General features: G+C 29.1%; 2 protein-coding genes and 1 non-coding gene across 5 annotated transcripts; 2 read left to right on the forward strand and 1 right to left on the reverse strand.

Moving 5' to 3' along the window:
- Positions 1-1932: 1932 nt before the first annotated feature.
- On the reverse strand, positions 1933-4985 carry LOC101248906 (probable protein phosphatase 2C 23). Its single transcript, XM_004246360.5, has 4 exons — positions 3294-4985; positions 3084-3197; positions 2457-2721; positions 1933-2357 (listed from the first exon to the last, which is right to left on the reverse strand). Exons 1-4 carry the CDS (start codon positions 4668-4670, stop codon positions 2242-2244), a joined length of 1872 nt encoding a protein of 623 aa, XP_004246408.1. The 5' UTR covers positions 4671-4985; the 3' UTR covers positions 1933-2241.
- Positions 4986-12779: 7794 nt separating this feature from the next.
- Positions 12780-18138, forward strand: TRM16/32B (TONNEAU1 recruiting motif 16/32b). Of its 3 annotated transcripts, none has more exons than XM_019215508.3 (5): positions 12780-12862; positions 13599-13792; positions 13935-13981; positions 14113-15505; positions 15991-18138. In XM_019215508.3, exons 2-5 carry the CDS (start codon positions 13678-13680, stop codon positions 16566-16568), a joined length of 2133 nt encoding a protein of 710 aa, XP_019071053.2. In that variant the 5' UTR covers positions 12780-12862; positions 13599-13677; the 3' UTR covers positions 16569-18138. The 3 variants fall into 3 exon arrangements, with proteins under 3 accessions (XP_019071053.2, XP_019071056.2, XP_019071054.2); XM_019215511.3 differs by having other exon boundaries at positions 12788-12940; XM_019215509.3 differs by lacking the exon at positions 12780-12862 and adding an exon at positions 12975-13396.
- On the forward strand, positions 17549-17621 carry TRNAK-CUU (transfer RNA lysine (anticodon CUU)). Its single transcript has one exon. It is a non-coding gene; the product is annotated as a tRNA-Lys (tRNA).
- Positions 18139-22691: the final 4553 nt, after the last annotated feature.

Here is a 22691-nt window from a genome sequence, read left to right on the forward strand (position 1 = left end):
GAGATGTAAATTTATATTTTCGTATTATAATATGGTACAAGTTATATGTTCAAATATGACTTCAGTTTCTAAATGGTATTTCATATATTTTGTTCGGTAATTTCTAAATAATTTATATTTAACTAAGTATAAATTTAATTGCTAGAGGGTAAAAGATTAAAACAAACTCATTTGAGAACTGTTGTTGACCTGACTAATAATCCACATTCATAGAGAGAGTAAATCTTGACGTAAAATATTCTTTATCAAAAAATATAAATACGAAACATCTGATTAATTAGGAAGAAATGATAGAGAACCATCCAAACAAGATGGTCTATTTATTTATTTGTTTGTTTAATTAATTAAACATCATCATCTAACAAAACCTCCAATCAACAAAGCTAAAAAGAACAAGACAACCTTAATGCAATCTTTTTTTTGTCTTGTAGCTTTTAGTCAACTATTTCCCTTTTGTTTCTCTTTCTTTGTTTTTTTTTTTTTTACAAGTCATGCATTATTGTATACTATAATAGGCGTTTACTAACGCAAGTAAACCAAATATGTTGTTTTTTGCTGAATATTTCATAGGTCACAAGTATGACTTTCATAAATCGCCAGTCTGATCGAGCTAATTGAGCAGATGATCTCTCAAATTAAATGCAGAGTTTTAAGTTTGTATATTTTCACGATCGAGTTTGTCATAGAGATTTGTCTAATACGATATACCTCTCTCTTATCATTAGAGCGGGGTGTATGTAATTGAAGGGTAACGATCACGAGTTGCCTTGTTAATAATTTTTTTTTAAAAAAAATATGACTTATTGTGGTTATATAATTTGCCAATTTTTCCTAACTCAAGAATAAATATATTACCAAAGAAAACGCGTAAAGAGTTTATGTCAAATGATGAGTTTAATTGACTATCTTCATTTTCTAACCAACTAATTTCTGTTTAGGGAGTAATTGAAATTTTCAACAAAAATTCCTAATGAATTATTGGACAAAAAATAAAAAAGAGGAATTTTGAAGACTTTGAATTCTTTGGAGAAAAATGAGAAATATTGTTATATTCAAATTAATCGAATTGAAATACGATGATTATTCACACGGGCGTATCAAATAAATCTGAGTTTATCTGAACTCATTACTTTTAATCTAGACCTGAATTTATACGTGTAATATCCACTAAAAATATTGAATATGATCTCTTTAAATTAAATAAGGTAATGGATTCAATTGTTGAAACTTGAGTCATGAACCACTTAGAATTAAAATACAGAATATGCTTCTATGACTCGTATAATTGACCTCAACTTGTTTGAAGATTAACACATAGTTCCTATTAGTCAAATTGAAATTTGGTACCAAACTAACTTAGATAAAGAAACTTGAACAGTTTTTGTATAGTTATAATGACAACTTGAATAATTCATGATGAAAAAAAAATTAATGAAAACAAGGCAAAGTTTGAAATGGTGAACAAAATTAGTATAGTCAACTTTCAATTTCCATTTTCCAACAACAATCTAATTGTTTTTTTTTAATGAGAAACCAAAACTTAAAAATATGAAGAATAAAAAGAATTCTATCATATTCTATACTTTTTCTCTCTTTGGTCAATTCAATTGTTTTCAATATTATGCCATTTATTTTGATTTCACATACATTGTTTACTATAACGGTCTAAGTTTTCTTTAGAATCGATATATATCATGTCCTATCAGTATATGTTTTCTATAGTATTTTGTCATGACTGTTATTCAAACTATTCTGATATGTTTTTCATCGAGCCAAGGGTCTATCATAGGGATAAGGATTGCGTAAACCTCCCATCCTCAGACCCTGGGAATACGCCTAGGTAGTTGAATAACACCATTTCGCTACAATAGTCAGAATGCATCGAGACAAATCACGTTATTATAAAGAGATTCAACTATAGTCAGTATGATATAAAATAAAGGAATTTTTGACCAAACAGGTCATGTCTATTGAGGTAAAGTTTGTGAGATGGAACTCCATCTGTTACAAAACTCACCATTGTAAGTTTATTTGGTAACTTTACAGTCTCTGTGGATCAAGAAACCTCAGCCTCTCGCGCTATTTCTGTATCGAGCAACCTAGACATGTATACTATAAACAACTACTGCTAAATTCGGGGTAGACGAGGGGCTAACAAAGCAAAACTAGCTCGAATTCTTCTATGTACTGATGTTTTGGTCTTGAGGGTAAACTTCCAAAATTCCTCGATCTACCTGAGATTTACATCGATGATTTCCATATCCTTCCTTCGAAGGATAAAATGATGATTGAAACATCATCATGGTACTTCCTACGATCACCTTGAGGTATATCAAGCAACTCGTGAAAGTTCAAGCCTGCAAAATCCAAAATGAACGTTGTTTAGAACGATTTGATAAGAGACATTAGTACTTCGCAAATCTCTATGGCAATGATTCTGAGTGTTTTGTATTTACCAGCTTTCTTAGCAGCTCTGAATAAGACTTCTTCGACAAGATGTTGTGCAGGATCTCCCTCGGGGAATATAGACAAAAAGGTCTCTACTTCGGAGACTGCTTCTTCGTTGGTGAAGTATTGGTAGAGCCCATCGGATGATAAGATCAAGAACTTGTCTCTTGAACCAAGTGTGTGGTGGTGAAGTGACGGTAAACAGTTGATGTAAGGTGAATTTCCAATGTAGTCAATTCTGAACATCTCTAGAAGTGCATGGTTCCATTTGGGCTGTAAAATCACAGAATTCGAAACGATCAATACAAGGCTAATGAAACAATCTTCAAACAAATCAGCAACACGTTCAGGAAATACGAGCTAACTACAGTCGAACCTCTCTACAATATCATTGGTTGCTATAGCGAAATGTTCTTCTATACATAACATATAATATAACATAAAATGAAAGATGGATTCCACGAAGAACGCTTGAAAGATCTCAATGTTCGAACAATACTGCTGCAAGTCAATAAATAAAGATATGTGTTCTTCATTTAACATGTTTGTGTTAAGCATATGGTTCACAGTTTCGAAAAATATTGGATATGCCAGGCATCAATATGATCAAATGATTATGAAGTCATTCTTAATACCTGTTTGAGATATCCTGCACCGAATGCTCGAGTAACCTTCAAGGAACCTTTTACTCTATCATTTTTAATCGCGAAAGCATCATCTGGATGTTCACTTCTAATCCTAACAACTTCCTGCAATCATATTCACAATATAATTAGTATACGAAAACAGGAAAAACACGAAACGTTTGTTGCAATTACTTATGTAAACGAGATATGATTTGTTACCTCTTTGATTGATGTGCTATGATCCATAGTAAGTTGAGCTGGAACAAGATTATGTTTACGATCGGATTCAGCTCTATAGAGTGCATCAATGCTACCAACACTCTGCTCATTTATCCTTCTAAACTTGCTAACAGCAAGATCAGATTCAAGATTTTGAGCTAAAACAGCACGACTATCGCCAACGTTCAACAAATAAACATCTTGATCCTTAAGCAACATAACTAAAACACAAGATCCCATTAAAGCCAATTCAGGATTCTCATTCACCATCATATCAGCAATCTCCAAATACGACGCCTCAGTCTTCCTTAACCCTTCAGATAAAGCCTTCAACACATCAGAATGATCAACCCCATCAAATTCTTGATTTGGAACAAAATGTTCCACCTTCTCATTACTCATCGAATTCTTGGGAGTTTCCGACTTATCATTCCATAACAATCCTTTAAGTTCTTTATAAACATTTGAATAAAGATTACTCAACAGAAAATCAGTAGCATCAGGTCCATTAAATCCATCATAAATCCCAACAAAAACCCATCCATGTTCCTCAGAAATCACAACATGTACTCTGTCTTCCCCTGCTTTACCTTGTGCCCATTGAACATTTTGCCCAGTAAATGATTCATTTACATCATCATCATCATCAACCAAACTATTTTCACTACTCAAAACATTTCCAACATTATTATTATCACAATCTACAAATTTAATTTCACTAACATTAACAATATTCTTTTCAGTAAATTTCACTTCTTTATAACCAAAAAAAGAACTCGAAAAAGCTTTCTTTAAACTTCTTATCAAACCCCATTTCTTAGGTTTCAGTTTATACCTTTGTATTTGTATAGGATCATACTGATTCTCCAACGGGCCCGAAGTGAAACTCCTTTCCATCGGGCCCGACATGAATCCCCTTTCTACAGGGCCCGAACCCAATCCAGAGCCCGTGTTTGATAAACGGGCCGGGATCGGGCCGGAATGAAAAACACCCCTCGGATGTGGCTGTAAAGGGATTGAAGAAAAAAACTGAGAGCTTTCAAAAGCTGAAGCTTTATCCACATGAGAAGAAAAGTCAACGAGTGCCGTTGACAAAGGTGTGAAAGTGTTCGCCGATATGGAAGCGCCGGAGATTGTACGGAACGCCGCCGTGGTGGTGCTGGTGGTGGAACTGGAAATAGTGGTGGTGGTTGAAGAAGAAGATGAATCATCGGAAAACGGGTGGGGTTTTGAATATGGGTCGGGTCGGATATAGCAAAAAGAATGACCCAAACCTTCATCAAGTGGATCAGTAAAATTCAAATCGTTATATCTTTTTGATATTTCTCCAACATCTCCAGCAAAACAAAGATTCAATTTTCTAACTCCATTACCCATTTTTTTGAGAAAACAAAAAAAAAATCTACTAAAAATCAATAAATCAACTAAAAAGATAAGATTTTGATCATCAAAGATTCAATTTTTATGAAGAAATGTGATTTTTTTTTTGATTTTTTTGGTTTTTTTGAAAGTTCAGAGGAAGTGGTATGGCATGAGGATTTAAATGGAGAAGAAAAGGATGTAAGAGGAAAGAGAAAGAGTTGACTTTTAATTTCCCAAAAAAAAAAGTGGAATATTATATTAATTGAATTTTGCCAAAAATAAAAAATGGAAAAAAAATATTGATACTGTGTTTTGGGTGGGCAGTTCACTAATTAATTTTTTTTTTAAATATATATATATATATACACTTTTTTTTTTTAATTTTATTTTGGGTGGGGCGTTGACATTGAATTCTATAACATTTTTGTTTGATTCTTTGTTTTTTTTTTCTTTTGGGCGGTGGGTGAGAAGTCAGGAGTTTTGTTTTCCTTTGGTGTGGGGTGAGAGTGGGGGGGGGGGGGGGCTTCACGGTTTGGTTTGATTTATTTATTGATTAAAATTTTTGAAAAAATATATTTTTAAATTTTTAAAATCAACCAAATGAAAAAAAATAATCACGATTTATTTATTTCGATTGGTTTGATTTGATTTCTTTTTGATTTTTTTCAATTTTGAAGTAATGAATTTTTTAGAATATACGTATCTTGAGGTGGGATAAGGGGGTGGGGTGGTACGCCCTTAAATAATAATCTAATAAATTCTAATTTTGATTTTTATAATTTTAGTCAAATATATTCAATCTTCAGTTATAACTAATCGATACATATTTTTTATTTATCTGAATTTTCATGAAATTTAATCAATTTTTAAATATTAAATTATTCCATCTTTGAGTTGTTGATGTTAAATTTGTACAAGTTTATCATAATTCGAGGATAATATAATTCTAATAAGTGATTAAATTATTATTTTTTTGTTTTGCTTAAAGTGATTTTTTTTTGTTTTTGTTTAAGCAATTGTTGAAGAAGTAAAAATGAATTACTTAGGGGGGTGGGGTGGAATTTTAGGAGTTAAGGCTAAGGTAAAAGCCAAAGCGTGTTTATTTTTGAATAATTATTAACATACGTGGTACTTTGATTTCGAAAAGTCAAATGGAGCAACTTGTGGAATATTGAATGGGGTCAAAGTAAAATCAAAAATTAATTTTTCTCTATCATGATTCATGATATTGTTTAATTAGACATAAATTTAGAATTAATGTGGATTTATAAGAAAATATATTTTTTTAATAGGAAAAATTGTGTATAATAGTAAATTAATAACCTAAAATAAATAGAGTACCTAGGGTTTGATTTAATTGTACTCCATAGCAAACGTTTGCAAAAAATTGTTAGGCACCTCTCTTCCAAAGTTCTCGCTCGCCACTCTCCTCCAATCTTTCGCTCGCTTCCTCACTTTTTATACAAATAAAAGTGTATAAAATTTGTTTCTAATTGTATAAAATAGAGAAAATTGTATAGATACATATATTTTTGTTCCCCTCTCTCCCATCTTCCAGATCTCGCTCGCCACTTTCCCAAATCTCGCTCGCCACCCTCGCCTTTCTCGCTTATACAAACAGAAGCGAAATGTATAAATTGTGTTTCTGTTTGTATAAAGCGTGAGAAAATTGTATATACACATGCAAGTTCATATATTTTCGTCCTATACACTTATAATTATGCAATAAAAATACTCCCCCGCCCAAGTTTCTTTTGTCTTTCTCTCTTTCTCATTTTATACAATTTTCAAATTGTATCTAATTTCTCTCTTTCTCGTTTTATACAATTCGATTCAATTGTATATTCCTTGTCAAGTCTCTTTTGTCTTTCTCTCGTTCTCATTTTATACAAATTCAAATTGTATATAATCGTTCTATACACTTATAATAATACAATTCGTTTTATACACTTCGTTTTTATACAGTTCTCTGCCCAAGTGTCTTTCTCTTTCTTGTTTTATACACTTCGTTTTAGACAATTTGCTTCAACTGTATATGTATAGCGAGTTATACAGTTTCTATGTTTGCTATGGAGCGCAATTATGCAAACTTTGCTATAGCATACAAATATGAATTTTTTATTTGATATATGTGAAAGTTGTCATTTTTAGAATGAGAATTAACATTAATTTTCTTTAAAAAAATATTTTCTCGTTCCATTATTAATTGTCATGTTATACTTTTCAAAAGTCAAATTGATTAAATTTTCAAAGTTAAGTTAGATTATATTAATTAAATATTTTAAATAAAAAAATTTAGATATTCAAAATTTATACGAAAAATACTAAGTTCCATTTTTGTCGTGTATTATGCTGAAATAATACATTATAAAATGTTAGTCAAAGTTATTACTCCATTCGTCCAATTTTATTTGTCATGTTGCAATTTTCGCAAGTCAATTTGACTAATCTTCAAAGTTGAATTACATTATACTAATTTGACATTTTTAAACAAAACATTTAGATATCCAAAATCTTGACGAAAAGTATTATAAATTACAATTATTTGTATATCAACATTATGAAAATATATATCGTTAAATATTAGTCAAAGTTCTTACCATTTGACTCTAAAAAAAATAGTGAAAACTAAAAGTGAACGAAGAGAGTATTATTTGACTCTGAAAAAATTATAACAATTAAAAATAGACATCGATAAAACGTCTCATAAATTCAAATAAAAAAATGGCAATGATAACTAAGATGATAATTGTGTCTAAGAAAAAAATAATAATTTTGGTGCCATGTCTGCATGAGATATGAATCCAACTGGCTAAATGTTTGGCCTAACCAATCATAGCTTACACATTTCTTCCCCTATTTATATTTCATAAAATAATCTAAATTTGGATATCAAATTTATTAAAAATAATTTGACTTATAAGTTACTGGTGACAGAATTAACTATTTTTATCCTTTTTTAGTTTTGGTTTTGCTTTGACATCTCCAGAACTCAACATCTTCTGACTTTAGCATTAATCACATTATTATCTATAAAAACAAAATTGGAAAAAAAAGGTATTATTTTGTGGATTTCAATTCCATCCTCTTTTTTTTTTTTTTTTATAAAAGTCAAGGAGATTTAAAAAATAAAAATAGGGGAAACTTGAATGAATAATTGACTTGAAAATATGAATTTCAAAAAAAAATTCAAAATAAAAATTTCACTTTAAAATTCGTTTTTTCTTGTTATCTTTACAAATATTATGCTCGTTAAGAAATCAATAATATAATATACAGTTTACTGAACTATTCGTATTGAATAAATATCTCTTAAAAACTGAACGATATTCAAAAGATATTGTATAAGAGTATTATTAAAAATATACATTAATTTTCTCTTAAATTTAGAAGATAACACATATTTAGGAATAAAAAAATATTATATGCTAAATTGAATTACACTTATTTTGAAATATAAGATATAACAAATTAGCCTTGTGGTCAACTATATCCCTCACAAAAAACATACAGACAAAAGGAATTAAAAAATTGTACTTGTCAATTGTCATCTTAATATCTAAGCATTCACTATATTGTTATTAACGATTATTATTTCTCCCTCTGTCCACGAATGTTTGACAGATATATTAAAAATAAATGTTCAAGATTAAAAAAATTATCAATTTAAATAATTAAAAAATAATTTTTAAAAAATGCAGTTCTACCCTTAATAATTATTCCATTTTGTTCAATTGAAAAGTTGTGTAAACTTTTGATATTCTTGTTGCAGTAGGGTTATATTAATCAAATTATACATTGTATTAAATTTTCCTTGAGAAGAGTTCATGCTCTTACCTTGACAAACAATTATGGACGGATGGAGTACCAACTTATAAATAAAAAGAAAAGTGAGAGAAAAAAAGAAAAAATGTAATAACTCAAGTTTACTAAATTAAATTATTATCAACCTTTGGAGTTGTTCGATCATAAGGTGGAATATTATAAAATTATGTTTGGATTAAATTTATATTTTTGTTTAATTAAAAATGTAAATTTATTTTAAAATAAATTTCTAGTGGGATTAATTAACTCAAAGGATGATTAAATAATAAACATAGACTAGCTATTCATGAATTAGTTATATAAAATTTAGTTATATGTAAGGTCAAGATAAAATCTTTTTATATGCTTTGCATTAAACAATATATAAATTTCTTCATAACTTATATATACATTGATTTTGCGAAAAAAGCAAAACATGAACCAAATATCGTATTAGTAATGCTATGTTTTATGTTGGAAAGTGAAGAAAATAATTTACTAGAAAATTGTTCTCTTACCGATTTCACAAGTTAAATTAATTAATTTTGATTAATATTTTAAGATATATCATTCTATCGTATTATTATTGATAAAGAAGAATAACATATATAGTTTTCTTCATTTACTTTTTCACTAATTGAATTGTAAATTTAATATTTTAAGTTGATTTAGTTTAGCTCCAAAAATAAATTAAAATTAACTACCTAAAAATGAAATATGACAATTAATGGAAAAAAAATATAGTAGTAGATTTAATGTAAAGATTTTTTCCCCATTTTTTAACCAAACAATGTAAAGTTAGGCTCATTTTAATACATACATAACAAATTAAATGAGCATCCACCACCAAGAAAATGGAACATTAATAAAATCTGATTATTTTAATTAGATTTTTAAATCTTTTCTATTTTTTTATGTAAAATTATTTTTTAAGTTGAAATGACGGTGAAGAGTATATGAAAATATTTTAGTGGACACTTACTAAACATTTTTTTTTTTTTAAAAAAAAAATTGACTTCTAAGTCAGTGGTGAATAAATTAACTATTTTAAACCTTTTTATTGTTTTACTTATTTTTATTTGCCATATTCTTCAACAATCTATATCTTCTGACTTTAGCATTAATCACAATATTATCTAAAAACAAAAAAAAAAATGGAATAAAGGTGTAATAATTTGGATTCTTGTAATTAATCTCGAACATCTTATGTTAAACCATGGAAATTAAAATTGATTAGAGGAAACCTAATTAAATAATTGACTTGGAAATCTGAATTCAACAAACTTTTAATATACAATTTCACTTTGACAATCATTTTTCATTATGCATTATTTTATTTTATTTTTTTAAAAAAAGCAAAATAATTAATAAGCTAGGCTTATTGTCAACTACATACTTCAAAAAAAAAAAAAAGTAGACATAATTGCATATGTCAATTGTCATCTTAATCTCTAAGCATTCAAAAATATTTGTTATCAACAATTATTATCATCCTATCTATAAAAAGTAAAATGGGAAAAAAGGAAATATATAATTATAATTAAATGAACATCCACCACCAAGAAAAATGAACATTAATAAAATCATTATTTTAATCTGATTCATGTCAAAAAAAAAATTGTCTTTATAATAAACATTGTACTTTTTTGGGGGGGAAAGAATAAATTGCATTTTCGTTATTATAATTTGGTTACTGATTAAAATTATGTATATGTTAGCAATAATATAAAGATTAGTTATGTGTTATTTAGTTATATAAAATTTAGTCCTAATTTATGTATTTTAATATTATCTTATATAAGTTCATACTAAATTGACTCATATATGTATTTATTATGTGGAAATTAAAACAAAATATGAGCCAGATGTGTACTCCCTTCCTCCTATAATTAATATACTTTTTTCATTATATTAATATTGAAGAATTATATAGCTTATAAGTAGTACTTTCTGTGTTTTTTTAATATGTAAATTATAATTTTAATTAAATTACTAAACTAATTTAAATTTAAAGTTAAGTCCAATTATTCATCAAAAACTAAAATATGATAATTAATATGTGGCAGTAAAAATATAACTTATACTAAATTTTATGTGAAGATTATTTTTCCTCATTTTTGAAACTAATTAGTATAAAGGAAAATTAATTTTAATATTGATTCCTCTAGATTATACCGAAATTAATTTTTTTCTCAGACACAACTCCTTCACATGATTACTTTATCTTCTCCCCTCCACAGAAAAAAAAATTACAAATAGCTACTTTTTAACGTTTATAATTAAAAAATAATTTTCAATCTATGATTTTAAATGTTGTTAGTAAAATTTCAATAAATAATCTAAGAATGTGTAAGAAAAATAAGTAACAATATCACAAAAGTATAATAATCAAACTAATATATATAACTACATATATATGGTTCAATATTTGTATCATCCCTAAACTTTAATAATGCATTACACACCTAATATCCTTATCATTCATTCTATAAGAATAATTAACGGTACGTTTCAGTGTAATTTTATTGGTGAAATATTCAGAGGCTAATATATATACAGAATTTACTCCTATTTTGTGAAGGTATAGAGGTTATAATTCGAAAATCACAACTCAAGTAAAACATATCAAATTTGCAAATAAGCGATTTCGAAACAAAATCTTTCCTCTTAGCATTATATGTTTGAACAATTATTGCATTTTGGGCTAAATGTGCATGTATACTACAAGGGAGTACAAGATTTTGGGCCTCATTTTCAGCCCAACGGCCCAATCAAAGATTCGTGGATCAAACTAGCATGTGATCGACAAGCCCATGTACATGTTCACAATTCTTGGTGAATCATTATACGTTTTAAGGAAAATTTACCTAAATACACAACTTATTTTACCATTTTTTCTAAAATTCCTTATCATTTGAAAAATTTACAAAAATCCTAATCTCTCCTATTTTCGGATACATCACTTTACGTGATGTATCAGTCGAACATAGCATTCTACGCGATGTATCGCGATGTTGAGTAAGGTATCTTAAATCGAGACGTGATTTATCAGGATGCTGAGAGTTATATTTAAAACCGGAATGTGATATTTCAGAACGTTCTGAAATATATCTGAATTCCACCAAATTTAAAGAATTTTTATAATTTAGAAAAAAATAGGCATACGATGTAATTAACTCTTAACCCGAGAAACTTCATCTAACACGTTTTGCTTCAAAATTGATTCAAATTAACTCCAAATATAATTTGTTACATTCAATGTCAATCCCAATAATTGCTACTCGTTAGATTCCACATAAACCTTAAAGTAACAATACACTCACTTTATAATATATGGCAAGTCGATATTATATAATATATCTTGTCCACAGATTGAATCAAAACAAAGATAAATTAAAAGAAAAATTACATAAATTAATATATTTTAAAAAATAATTACTGATTTTAGCGATATTTTTTGTTTATTATCATTTATAGTAATGCTTTGTTAAATCTGTAATATGTATTAAAAGTGAATTATGTATGCAATATATATGGATTATAATTGTTTTTTGAAATATATCATGTTTATTTGGTAAAAAATTATCACATTGTATTATAAGTGTATTAAAATGTGTGATAAATGTATTATTCATCATTAAAATTTGTATCATATGTGAATAATAAATTGTTCTTTGTAATATGTATTAAATTTGTATTATAAATAAATTAAAAATGATCAAGTGAAAAAAAATATTATTACTATAAATGATAAATATATTTTGTTATAGTATATTTACGTAAATTTTCCTAAATTAAATCACTACTAAAAGATTAGTATTTGCCCACTAAACTTTCTAATAAAAAATATCCAGAGAATATTTTCACAGTTATTTTAATTGAAATAGTGGGTAAAAGAAAAAAAAATAGAAATGTTTTCTTATGAAAAAATTAGAAAGTTTTCCTTATTTAATTGAGAATCGATTTCTACCATGTATTATTTCAATGAGTTGGTTTGGCCAGGAGATTGCGAGGAAAACTCATTGATCTGTAACACATATTTCTTACGTTAGGTAAAATCTCATATTTACTAGTGAATGAATCGCCTAGTTAAAGTCTTTTATTACAATAATTTATCTAGTGTAATCCACGTATAAAGTATATACCGAATTAAAAATTCTTTTCTTACAAAAAAGAAAAATTAAATCAAAATCCTTAAATAAAAAACCTAAAGTTTATCCATTTTAATTTTAGAGAAAGAAACGGAAAACGGTTGGCGAATAAATGGCGCCAAAATTAAATAAACAAAATTATAGTATTATTTTTTTCTCTCTCCCAATTCTCTTCCATCCATTTCCTTCTTCTTCCTTCACTTTCTCTGCAAAATTCAACCATGTTTATGAACCTTCAATTTATATACTAAGGTATTATAATGACGATAATATTTTAATTGTAATACTCGTTTATATATGTCAAGACACAGATTCAAAATTTAAAAATAAGTAAGTGCACCATTTAATATATTACCTTGCATATATATTGGATACATCTATGATTATTTTACTCTAATTTGTCTTTTCTTTTAATCTTATGATATGGATGTGAAAATTGCTTTGTCAAAAAAAAAATAATTATACTTTTTGGTTTAATCATACATCTACTTGTTCGGTTCGAAAGTGATTAGGATATCATGCGAAAGTTTACAATTGCAAAGATACTATTTAGATTCGTTTTTTTTTTTTTTTATCTAGACAAACTTTTCCACATTGGTGGTAAAAACAATCCCTAACAAAGGCTACTTTGTTATACAGGGAGATTCTAACCCGAGACCTTTGGTTAAGGATGAAACACTATTCTGTCTAGACAAACTTACTCATGTATAATCCTTTTTTTTTTCATGTATAACCGTGTCGTCTGGGTCAACTTGCATGCACTTCGACATACGACAAACATCATAGGTTGGTATTACCTCTCACCAGCATAGATATCAAGTAAAGTAACTTTTGAGATGCCCATATTATGAGATTTGAAAGTGAAACACACTTTGTAGATCTTACTAGTTGTAATTGAAATGGGGAAAGTTTGAATAAGTGAATTGTTGTTATTTTGTTTGATCATCTATTGTTTTTTTAGCTTATTGTCTTCCTACATATGGTTCAGGTGTAGGAAGACTGAGGAAAAATAAAAGGAACTCGCTAGGCCTTGAGAATAAAGGCGATTCGATTGGTACTATTACACAATGGGAAAGCACCAAGATCCTAGTATTAGTCCGGAAAGTCCTCCGGGATGCATGTGGATACTTCACAGGAAACGCCTTCCGCGCAAAAGGAAGGGTGGTGGAAAGCGAGTTGCTGGTGAGGAAATTAAGAACAGAGAAAAAAACATAAACAGAATCTCCCATTGCTGCATTATGTTTATTTAGACTCTTAAGCATGTCATGTTAGATGGTGAAGTTGTATGTTTGCATACTGTTTAACTATTTTTCACTTTTTCCAGTGGTTGAAGATCTAGAGGATAATGCAACTGCTACTGAGAGTTCCCCGGTAAGTTTGCAAGGTAGTATATGAGAGGTTTTTAAGTCTCTATTTTTGTGCTGTCCGTTTGACAGCTTGTTGCTACATTATGTACATATATGCGCGCTAAACTTACTATGTCATCGACTGTATCATTTCAGATTGTGTCGAAAATCAAAGAACCTAATCAAGTGTCCAAAAGTTCAATGTTATCTCGGATAAGGTCTTTGATTACTCAAGAAGAGACGTCTAAAAAAAGAAAGGGCAGGCACCGGAGAAGTTCATCCTGTCCTATACAGCTCGAACGAACTAATTCTATTCAACATCTAGACCTTGCTGATCTACAATCTTCTCATGACAAGACTTTGGAGCATACTAATTACAAAGAGATGTATTCTGTTGCTAGTCTGTTAGACCCTCCCACCAAAAAAATACGAGACCGTGCAGTGCAAGAGCCTATGGAAGTAGAAAACATGAGAAATGACTCATCCAAGTTAATGCTCGGGTTTATAAAGTCGATTTCATTTCCTTCGCGTAGATCACGAGGAAGAAAAGCTGTCAGGTCAAGGAAATGTAGGCATCATGCTAAAGGGGAAGATGATCAGTCACAAGTTGGTAGTGAGGTGTCTGGTTCTGGTGGATTTAATAGCAACTCAGTGACATCAACGGATTTGAGTAGCGATGATGATGTTGGAAAAAACGTGTTGATCAGAAGAGCTGAATCATTTGATAATGCCTCTGCTTGTTCACCTCGCGCAGAAAAGAAAGACCGTGAGAGTAGTAAACTCATTCTCAATCGTTTTAAGAATCTAAAGCAAAAAATAAGATATGCACTCGAGGAGAGTAGAAAGGAGAGGCATCGAATTTTCATGGATGCTGTCCTTCATAAGGTTCCACATGGTCATCGATCATCAAAGGATATTGAAAAGGGAAGTACTTTTGCTCATTGCAATTCTCCATTTATGAGGAGTGAAAAAATGACATCCTTTAGGAGAACATCATCTGTTAATGAGTCATTGCACAAATATAATGGATTTCTCGACTCATCTATCTATAGGGAAGAAAAACATCACATTTCTGATCGTTCGAGCTTTAGAACATCTAGATCACCTTCACCGGGTAGAAGAAGTCCTATAGGTCTCGATAGGATTCTCTCTATGCCTGATCTCACATATTACAATTCTTTTAAATGTGAGGACTCTCCTGAACGTGGATCCTCGTATACACTAGACAGAGCTACATCGAGCAGCAACTTATACGTAGGAATTTGCAAGTCCAATGAACAGAAGTCCCTAGACATTCCTTTAGGTTCCGAAAACCATACTGAGAAGGGTTATAATTCAGACTCCAAGAGTACAATTTTTCTTGATGTTAGCGAGAGATTTGATGACTTTGGTGGCTTAAAGACTCGTGAGAACTCTTCCCCCGTTGAAAACATTATCGAGGGAACATCATCAGTTGTTTCAAACGTAGATAAACCAATTCCTGTTCCTCTGCCTGATATGATTATTCAGAATGCTACTTCTGGTGCAAATGAGCTCTCGGCGGCTAAAGGTATGTTATTCGAGGCAATCTATATATTCTTCTCTATGCTATATAAGTAGACTGATCTATCTATTGTTTTCTTGTACTTTGATTATCGATTTTGTTATAGTTACTGCTCAGCATGCTTTGTTATACTTTCACATTCGTTACTTCTTTTTCTGCATTGCTTTTATTTGTTTTTCCTTGAACTAAAGGTCTATCGGAAGCAACCTCTCAGGTATGGATAAGGTCTGTGTACACTCTACCCTCCCCATAACCCAATGTGTGGGACTGCACTGAGTACATTGTTGTTTCTAAGCAAACTATTAATTTGGACACATTCGAAACATGTATTGGTCTTGATGTGAATATGAAATGACGCCAAACATACCAAAGTTTGATACTTTCTGCGTAACACATGTAAATTATGTACGTGCCTTCATGTATGATCCGTGCTGTGTAAGTTATATATCTCTATAAAATGCGTATAGCAAACTAAAACGATGACTTTACAGGTGCAGAAGAAGATGTAGTTCATACCGATAAAAGAGGATTGCCATCGAGTGATCTGAACAGAATTTTGCAAATTCAAGTTGATAAAAGATATGAATGTGAATTCAATTATGTAAAAGATGTACTAGAACTATCAGGATTCAGTGGAGATAAGATTATAGGGAAATGGCATTCTGCTGATAAACCAGTGAATCCTTCATTATTTGATGAAGTGGAAGGATATTGCTTACTTGATCAAGAGGGTGTTACTTGTGATCAACTACTCTTGTTTGATTTGATCAATGAGGTCTTGTTACAAATTTATGAGAGATCATGTTCCTACTGGCCAAAGTCGTTGACGTGTCATACTCATATCCATACGATGCCTATTGGCTACCATGTCCTTGGTGAGGTATGGAAAGATGTGACCTTGTGTTTCGAGTCTGAAATGAAGAATGATCAACCAATTGACGATGTTGTGAGTCGTGATCTAGCAAAAGGTGAGACTTGGATGAACCTTCAATTTGATGCTGTGTGTGGTGGACTGGAGTTGGAGGATCTTATATTGAATGATCTTTTAGAAGAGCTGGTTTTCACTTGATGTTCATCACATTTGGTCCAACACATACACCTGAGGCGGATCTAGGGAGGGTTCAGTAATTCAATTGAACTCTTTGCTTTTGACTCGAGCTATGTATACATACGCGGTATACATTGATTTTGCTTGACACATTTGGTCCAAACATATAAACTTACGCAGGCAGATCTAGGATGGGTTCAGTGGTTCAATTGAATTCTTTGCTTTTGACTCGAGCTATGTATACATAAGGTACGAATAGCTTTTGCTTGACACATTTAGTACAACACATATACGTAGAAAGGCGGATCATAGGCGAGTTCAATGGTTCAATCCAACTCCATGTTTTTTTATTAGAGCAATGTATACATATGATATACTAGTTTTTGCTCGACACATATGATATACTAGTAGATCTTGGGCCGGTTAAGTGGTTCAATTGGACTCATTACTTTTGACTTGAGCTACGTATACATACACAAAAAAGAATGTGAATATATACATATAATAATTGATCACAGTCGTACTGAACTGCTCAATCTAGATCCTAGATTAGCCTTTGTATAGATTATGCATATACATGGCATTTTATTTAATAAGCAAATTGTTTGTTCGATGGCTCTAAGAAAGTATAAAAGAATAATCTTGAGCACACATAATGTTCAAAAATATTTGAGACTCTACATATTTGGAACAATGTTTCTACATGTTTTTGAGTATATAACTTTCTTAACTTTTCAACTACTATGTAAAGATTTTAGTTTTCAAAAGCTAAGATTTTTCTATTATAATATACCGTAAACTTTCTTCTTAACACATGTTATTAAGTGTAAAATGGAAAGTTTAAAGTTATATATATTTCAAATAGAAAAAAGTATCATTTTTAAAATAAACTAATAATAAGAAAATAGTGTCGCATAAATGAAAAAGAGGGAATTTGTTTTTTTGGGTCTGGAAGGAAAATATTAAAGAATATATTTAGAGTAATAAAATTTAACATCAAAGCCCGTCTAGCTCAGTTGGTAGAGCGCAAGGCTCTTAACCTTGTGGTCGTGGGTTCGAGCCCCACGGTGGGCGTTTCTTTTTACGTCACATCATATTTATTCTTAACCTTGTGGTCGTGGGTTCGAGCCCCATGGTGGGTGTTCATTTTTTCTTTTTACGTCACATCATATTCATTCTTAACCTTGTGGTTGTGGGTTCGAGCCCCATGGTGGGCGTTTCTTTTTTCTTTTTACGTCACATCATACTCATTCTCAACGCTCTGACCTTCAAGCCCCATGTTGTACATTTCTTGTTTTCTTTTCATGCTTCATAGATCACTACTACATATTCATTCTCAAGGCTCGAACCTGAAGTATTTGAAGTGTTGAATTACTTACTCAATTCAAGATGTTACAAGTATTTGAGGTGTTAGAATTTACTTACTCAATTCAAGATGTCATAAGTTACATATAGAGTTATAAGATCTGAATTGAGATAAATGAAGTCTAAGACTTTTTATTTATAGTAGTAATAACACTAAAATACAACCCTCCAAAAACTTATCTTGTATTATAACGTAATATTATTATAGAATAAGCAACCAAGCAATGTGAGACTTGACTTCTTCTCAATCCTTTATAAAGATCTCTTTAATCAATTAGGAACAAGATTCCTATCCAATAATTTCTTTATTTAAATTTTCATTTCACATTCATACAAATACTACATTTCATTATATAATAGGTTCCCTCTTATCTTCTTGCTTCACTTTTCAAAGAAAAATGACCCAAAGTCTTTCACATTTCCAATCATTGAACCAACATTCACTTACTTATCTTTCTTTTGTCATGTGCTATGGCATCTACCAAACTATAAATGACAAAGAAAAAGGCATATTTATAAAAAAAATTCTCGGTTCTAATCGGTGTTCGAAGTTCACATTGAAGTTCCATTTAAGTCTAGATGGCGCTCTGCGGGGCCCATTTGGTGGTGACACTCGCAATACGATTTTCTTCATACCCAAAGCTCAAATTCGAGATCACTAATTAAGAGTGAAATAATCCTACCAGTCCACCAAAAGTCATATTGGTAGAAGGCATATTATAATTGCTATATGATTTCTTTTTCATTTTTCCTCATATATAATTTAGCTTAATTCTAACCCTCTTTCCAAAAGAAAAAAAACCCATTTATTCTATGTCCTTTTCAATCTAAAATACACAACCCCATGTCTATATTCTCCATCCAAAGGCCAAAGTAGCAAGTAGCAATATTATCTCCTTTTTTTTTATTTTCTCAAACAACAATATTTTCTTATCATGGGATTTGAATTGATTTAGATGTTATAAGATTTGAATTAAGATAAATGAAGTGCAAGAATTTTGTCAAATATTATTAACTTACGATTACTTGTTTTATGTAAGTATCGAAATAGAAAATACGACCTCGTAAGTAATCAAGCTCATCTCTCCTCTCAAGACTTATTTTGTGTCCATATACGTAATTAAAATTTTGAATAAAGATGAAATTATCTTGTGTAGAACACCACAGAATGAATTGTCGTTCTCATTTCAAATCGATAAATATGTTGATAACATTATATATATATATATATATATATATATATATATATCTTGACATTATTATAAGTTAGTGATATGAATTTTAAGCGCTTATAAGTAATTTAATTTTTAATGAACGTACACTAATATATAGTGGTACTAAACTAAACTTTAGTACTACCTTGAAAAAATGTGTACTAAGATAAATTATAACTAGCAAACAATTAGTCATATAGGGTTAAAATATGATAAAAGGGTAAAGGAGATTCACTTATATGTAGGCCATCTTTAAATTATTCGACATCCATAGAGACGTAGGAAGTTCATCCCTACCCCCCATCATGAATGGTCGATAAAAAAACAAATTAAATAGAGGGTATATTTGGTACGATGAAAAATATTTTCACGAACTTTTTTTTTTTTTAGAAAATGTTTTTTTAAATTTAAGTGAGCTTTTATTTATTTTTTGGTATGTGATAAGTAAGAAAGAAAATATTATCTCACGAGTATTTATATGTTATCTAGCAAAACATTATGAAGGGGATATCGCGAGTAGTAGGGCCCTTTGCACAATTATCAGCCCATGTGCTAACAAATAAACATATCTTTTCTCTTCTCTCATTTTATGGAAAATTGTGATGAAAATAATAGATAATTTTTTTTAAAATATTAAACTATTGGAGTTTCATTTATTTTACATTATATAATATTAGAGTTATATTTACCTAATTTATTATTTAACATGATATTGAGTCTTCATCTTGTATTTTCTATGATTTAGATATTCAATTATGATGTTTAAATTAAAGGAATGCAATGAGTTCCACATTAATAGATTAAGGGGTATTTAAAGATGGTTTGATTAGGGAATAAGTTATACTAAGTTTATAATGATGGAATTATAATATTGAGATTAGTATTGATAAAATTATTTAATGATTGTATTTTTTAATTGATAGATGTTCAGTTTATTGGACTAAAAAAGAGGATATACTAGTATAATATGAAAAATATATATAGTATTTGGTTTTGAACATTACGATAAAAATAAATTTTAGCGGTAATAAATGAATATATCAATAAAAAGTGCTAAAATCTTTACCGGCATTAGTTAAGTACCATTAGATCCAATGTAGCTAAAGCATTTAGTGACACATACAAAGAATGTTAATTGCCACTAAAAATACATATTTAGCGGTAATTGCTAATTAATTACCGCTAAAGCATATTTTTAATGTAGTAGAAGTAGATAAGTTGGGATAAATTTTTGTTTGCAATTTTAACCTTGTCTTGCTTAAATAGTTTGGAAGAAAAATTATTAAGAAAGGCAAATGTATGTCATTTTGTTGTTTAGTTAAGGGATTAATAATCCTGGAATTATTATCTTATCTTTGGTGTGTGATTAAAATAATACTATGATTATAATATAATTAATTCCAAAATTGATAGTCCCAAAATTTTAAAACTCAACAAAACTTAGAATAAATTAATCCAAAATTTATTCCCGAAATTGTATTCTTTGTCCCTCAAACCAAACATATTTTCATTTCATGGTATGGTTTTGACCAATTCTTATATCTTAAACTAGTTGTTAAGATCAAGTTACGCAAATATTCATTTTTTATTAATTATCAGATTCGAATTGTATAATATAGAGATGAACTCATTAAATAAATCCTGAAATTAAATATCAAATATAGTGTAAACATATAAAATATATAATAGGATGGATATATATAGCCTTCTATGAAGAGTTGTGGATGGTTGAAACTCTTCCCATCTTAATCAAAATAATTAAATTCAACTTTGAAAATGAAAAAAATTTATATAGAGAATAATTTATCTTTATAATATACTTGTCTTTTACGTATCCAATTTAATTAGATTAGTAAATATCGAATATTGAATAGTTAAAATAAACATTATGAACAAGGATAACCATTCTTTTTTCTTTTTGATATGCTTAAATTTGTTAATCATCTCCATTCAATTTTTTAGGGTGAGTTGTTTTTCTTGTAAAGAGAGAAGTCTTTTTTTTTTTGGATCAAAAGAATAGTCACCTAATATTTTATTCTTTAGAATGATAGATATTTGCTTCTGTACAAAAAAAAAAGAATAAATGATATTTGTTTCTTTTTTTAAAAAAAAAGAATAAAAAAATGATATTTGCTTCTTATGAGCTAGTTACATTTTGGAATATTGAATTGAACAACTTTTTGGCCACTAAAATTATTCTTTGTTTTAGGACAAAATTATTAACTCAAAAAAAAAAAAAAACTTTAAAGTTGACTTTATGTCTCTATTCGTATCATTTTTGTATATAATCATCTTTTTATTATTTCTCAATTTCCATTTATTTATTCTATTTTACTTTAGACAAATTATACAAAAATGTACATTAGATTATATTTCTTCTTATTCTTACCTAAAAATAATCCACTTAAAACATTGATCCATTTATTACTAATTTACCATAAATGGTCATTACACATTTTTTTCTGACCAAATTTCGAACACTCGCCAGTGGCTTCGCGCATCTCTTATTGTAGAGGTTTAAACCAACTCACCCACAACTACTGCTTTTACTCAATAGGTGCTCATTTAAATTATAATAACATATTTATCATATTTTCTATATATATATACAAAAAATTTCGAAAAACAATGGGTGCTCGAGCATCCGCATCTGGGTTACTGAGTCCGCCCCTGAATTCATGTATAAGTATGCTATATTGTATAATCATTATATATTTTTTATAACTTTTGATAAGCTATAGTTCATAGTCAGTGTATATTTATAGTTTGTTTTTTTTAGTCGGTTCCAAAATAATTTTTTTTTTCTTTTTTTGATAACTCTTTATCTCTAACTTTATCAAAATTATACTTTGATACATTCTTCGTATCTTTAATTTAAAATCATAAAATTTAAAAACATTTTAACATTTTAAGCTTTACTCTAAGCTCAAACATGAAAATCAAATTGAACGGAAGAATTATGAGAAGTTGATCGAATATGTAAGCCAAACCCAAAATATTAGCACTAATTTTTGATCTATGAACATATGAATGATTAATATTAAAATTAATAATATAAAAATCATATTTATATGTTATAATTATAATTTGTATAATTGTGCTTCATAGCAAATTTTATTTTGCTATGAAGCTTTTGATTTGTATAATTCGCTAGATATATCCAATTTAATTTATACAAATTGTTCAATTTTATATAAATTTATTTATACATTATAATTTGTATAATAAGATTTGTATTTACATAATTATAAATGTATAGGGCGAAAAATATATGTATTTATATTTGTATATACATTTTTCTCTCGTTTATACAAACACAGACACATTTTATACATTTTATATCGAAATATATAAAAGGGTTAATCGTATACCAAATCAGATGACAAAAAAATAGAATACTTGCTATGAATATAAATAAAATAAACTATGACTATAACATTTGATCCAAATAAATAATTTACTATTTCATATCATTTTTTGGGATTACGCACAAGTACCCCCTCAACTTATGCCCGAAATCTCAGAGACACACTTATACTATATTAAGGTCCTATTACCCCTCTGA

Source organism: Solanum lycopersicum, chromosome 9 (genome assembly GCF_036512215.1).
Source record: "Solanum lycopersicum chromosome 9, SLM_r2.1".
Taxonomy (NCBI): Eukaryota; Viridiplantae; Streptophyta; class Magnoliopsida; order Solanales; family Solanaceae; genus Solanum; species Solanum lycopersicum.

What these genes read in the sequence shown, in the direction of transcription:
- LOC101248906 (XM_004246360.5), bottom strand. Translation starts at nt 4,670, where the DNA reads ATGGGTAATGGAGTTAGAAAATTGAATCTTTGTTTTGCTGGAGATGTT. An exon ending in ATAGCACATCAATCAAAGAG is followed by an intron (nt 3,198 to 3,293) that starts GTAACAAATCAT and finishes ATATGATTGCAG; the next exon opens with GAAGTTGTTAGGATTAGAAG. An exon ending in GTGCAGGATATCTCAAACAG is followed by an intron (nt 2,722 to 3,083) that starts GTATTAAGAATG and finishes GTGATTTTACAG; the next exon opens with CCCAAATGGAACCATGCACT.
- TRM16/32B (XM_019215508.3), top strand. Translation starts at nt 13,678, where the DNA reads ATGGGAAAGCACCAAGATCCTAGTATTAGTCCGGAAAGTCCTCCGGGA. An exon ending in CTGCTACTGAGAGTTCCCCG is followed by an intron (nt 13,982 to 14,112) that starts GTAAGTTTGCAA and finishes GTATCATTTCAG; the next exon opens with ATTGTGTCGAAAATCAAAGA. An exon ending in TGAGCTCTCGGCGGCTAAAG is followed by an intron (nt 15,506 to 15,990) that starts GTATGTTATTCG and finishes ATGACTTTACAG; the next exon opens with GTGCAGAAGAAGATGTAGTT.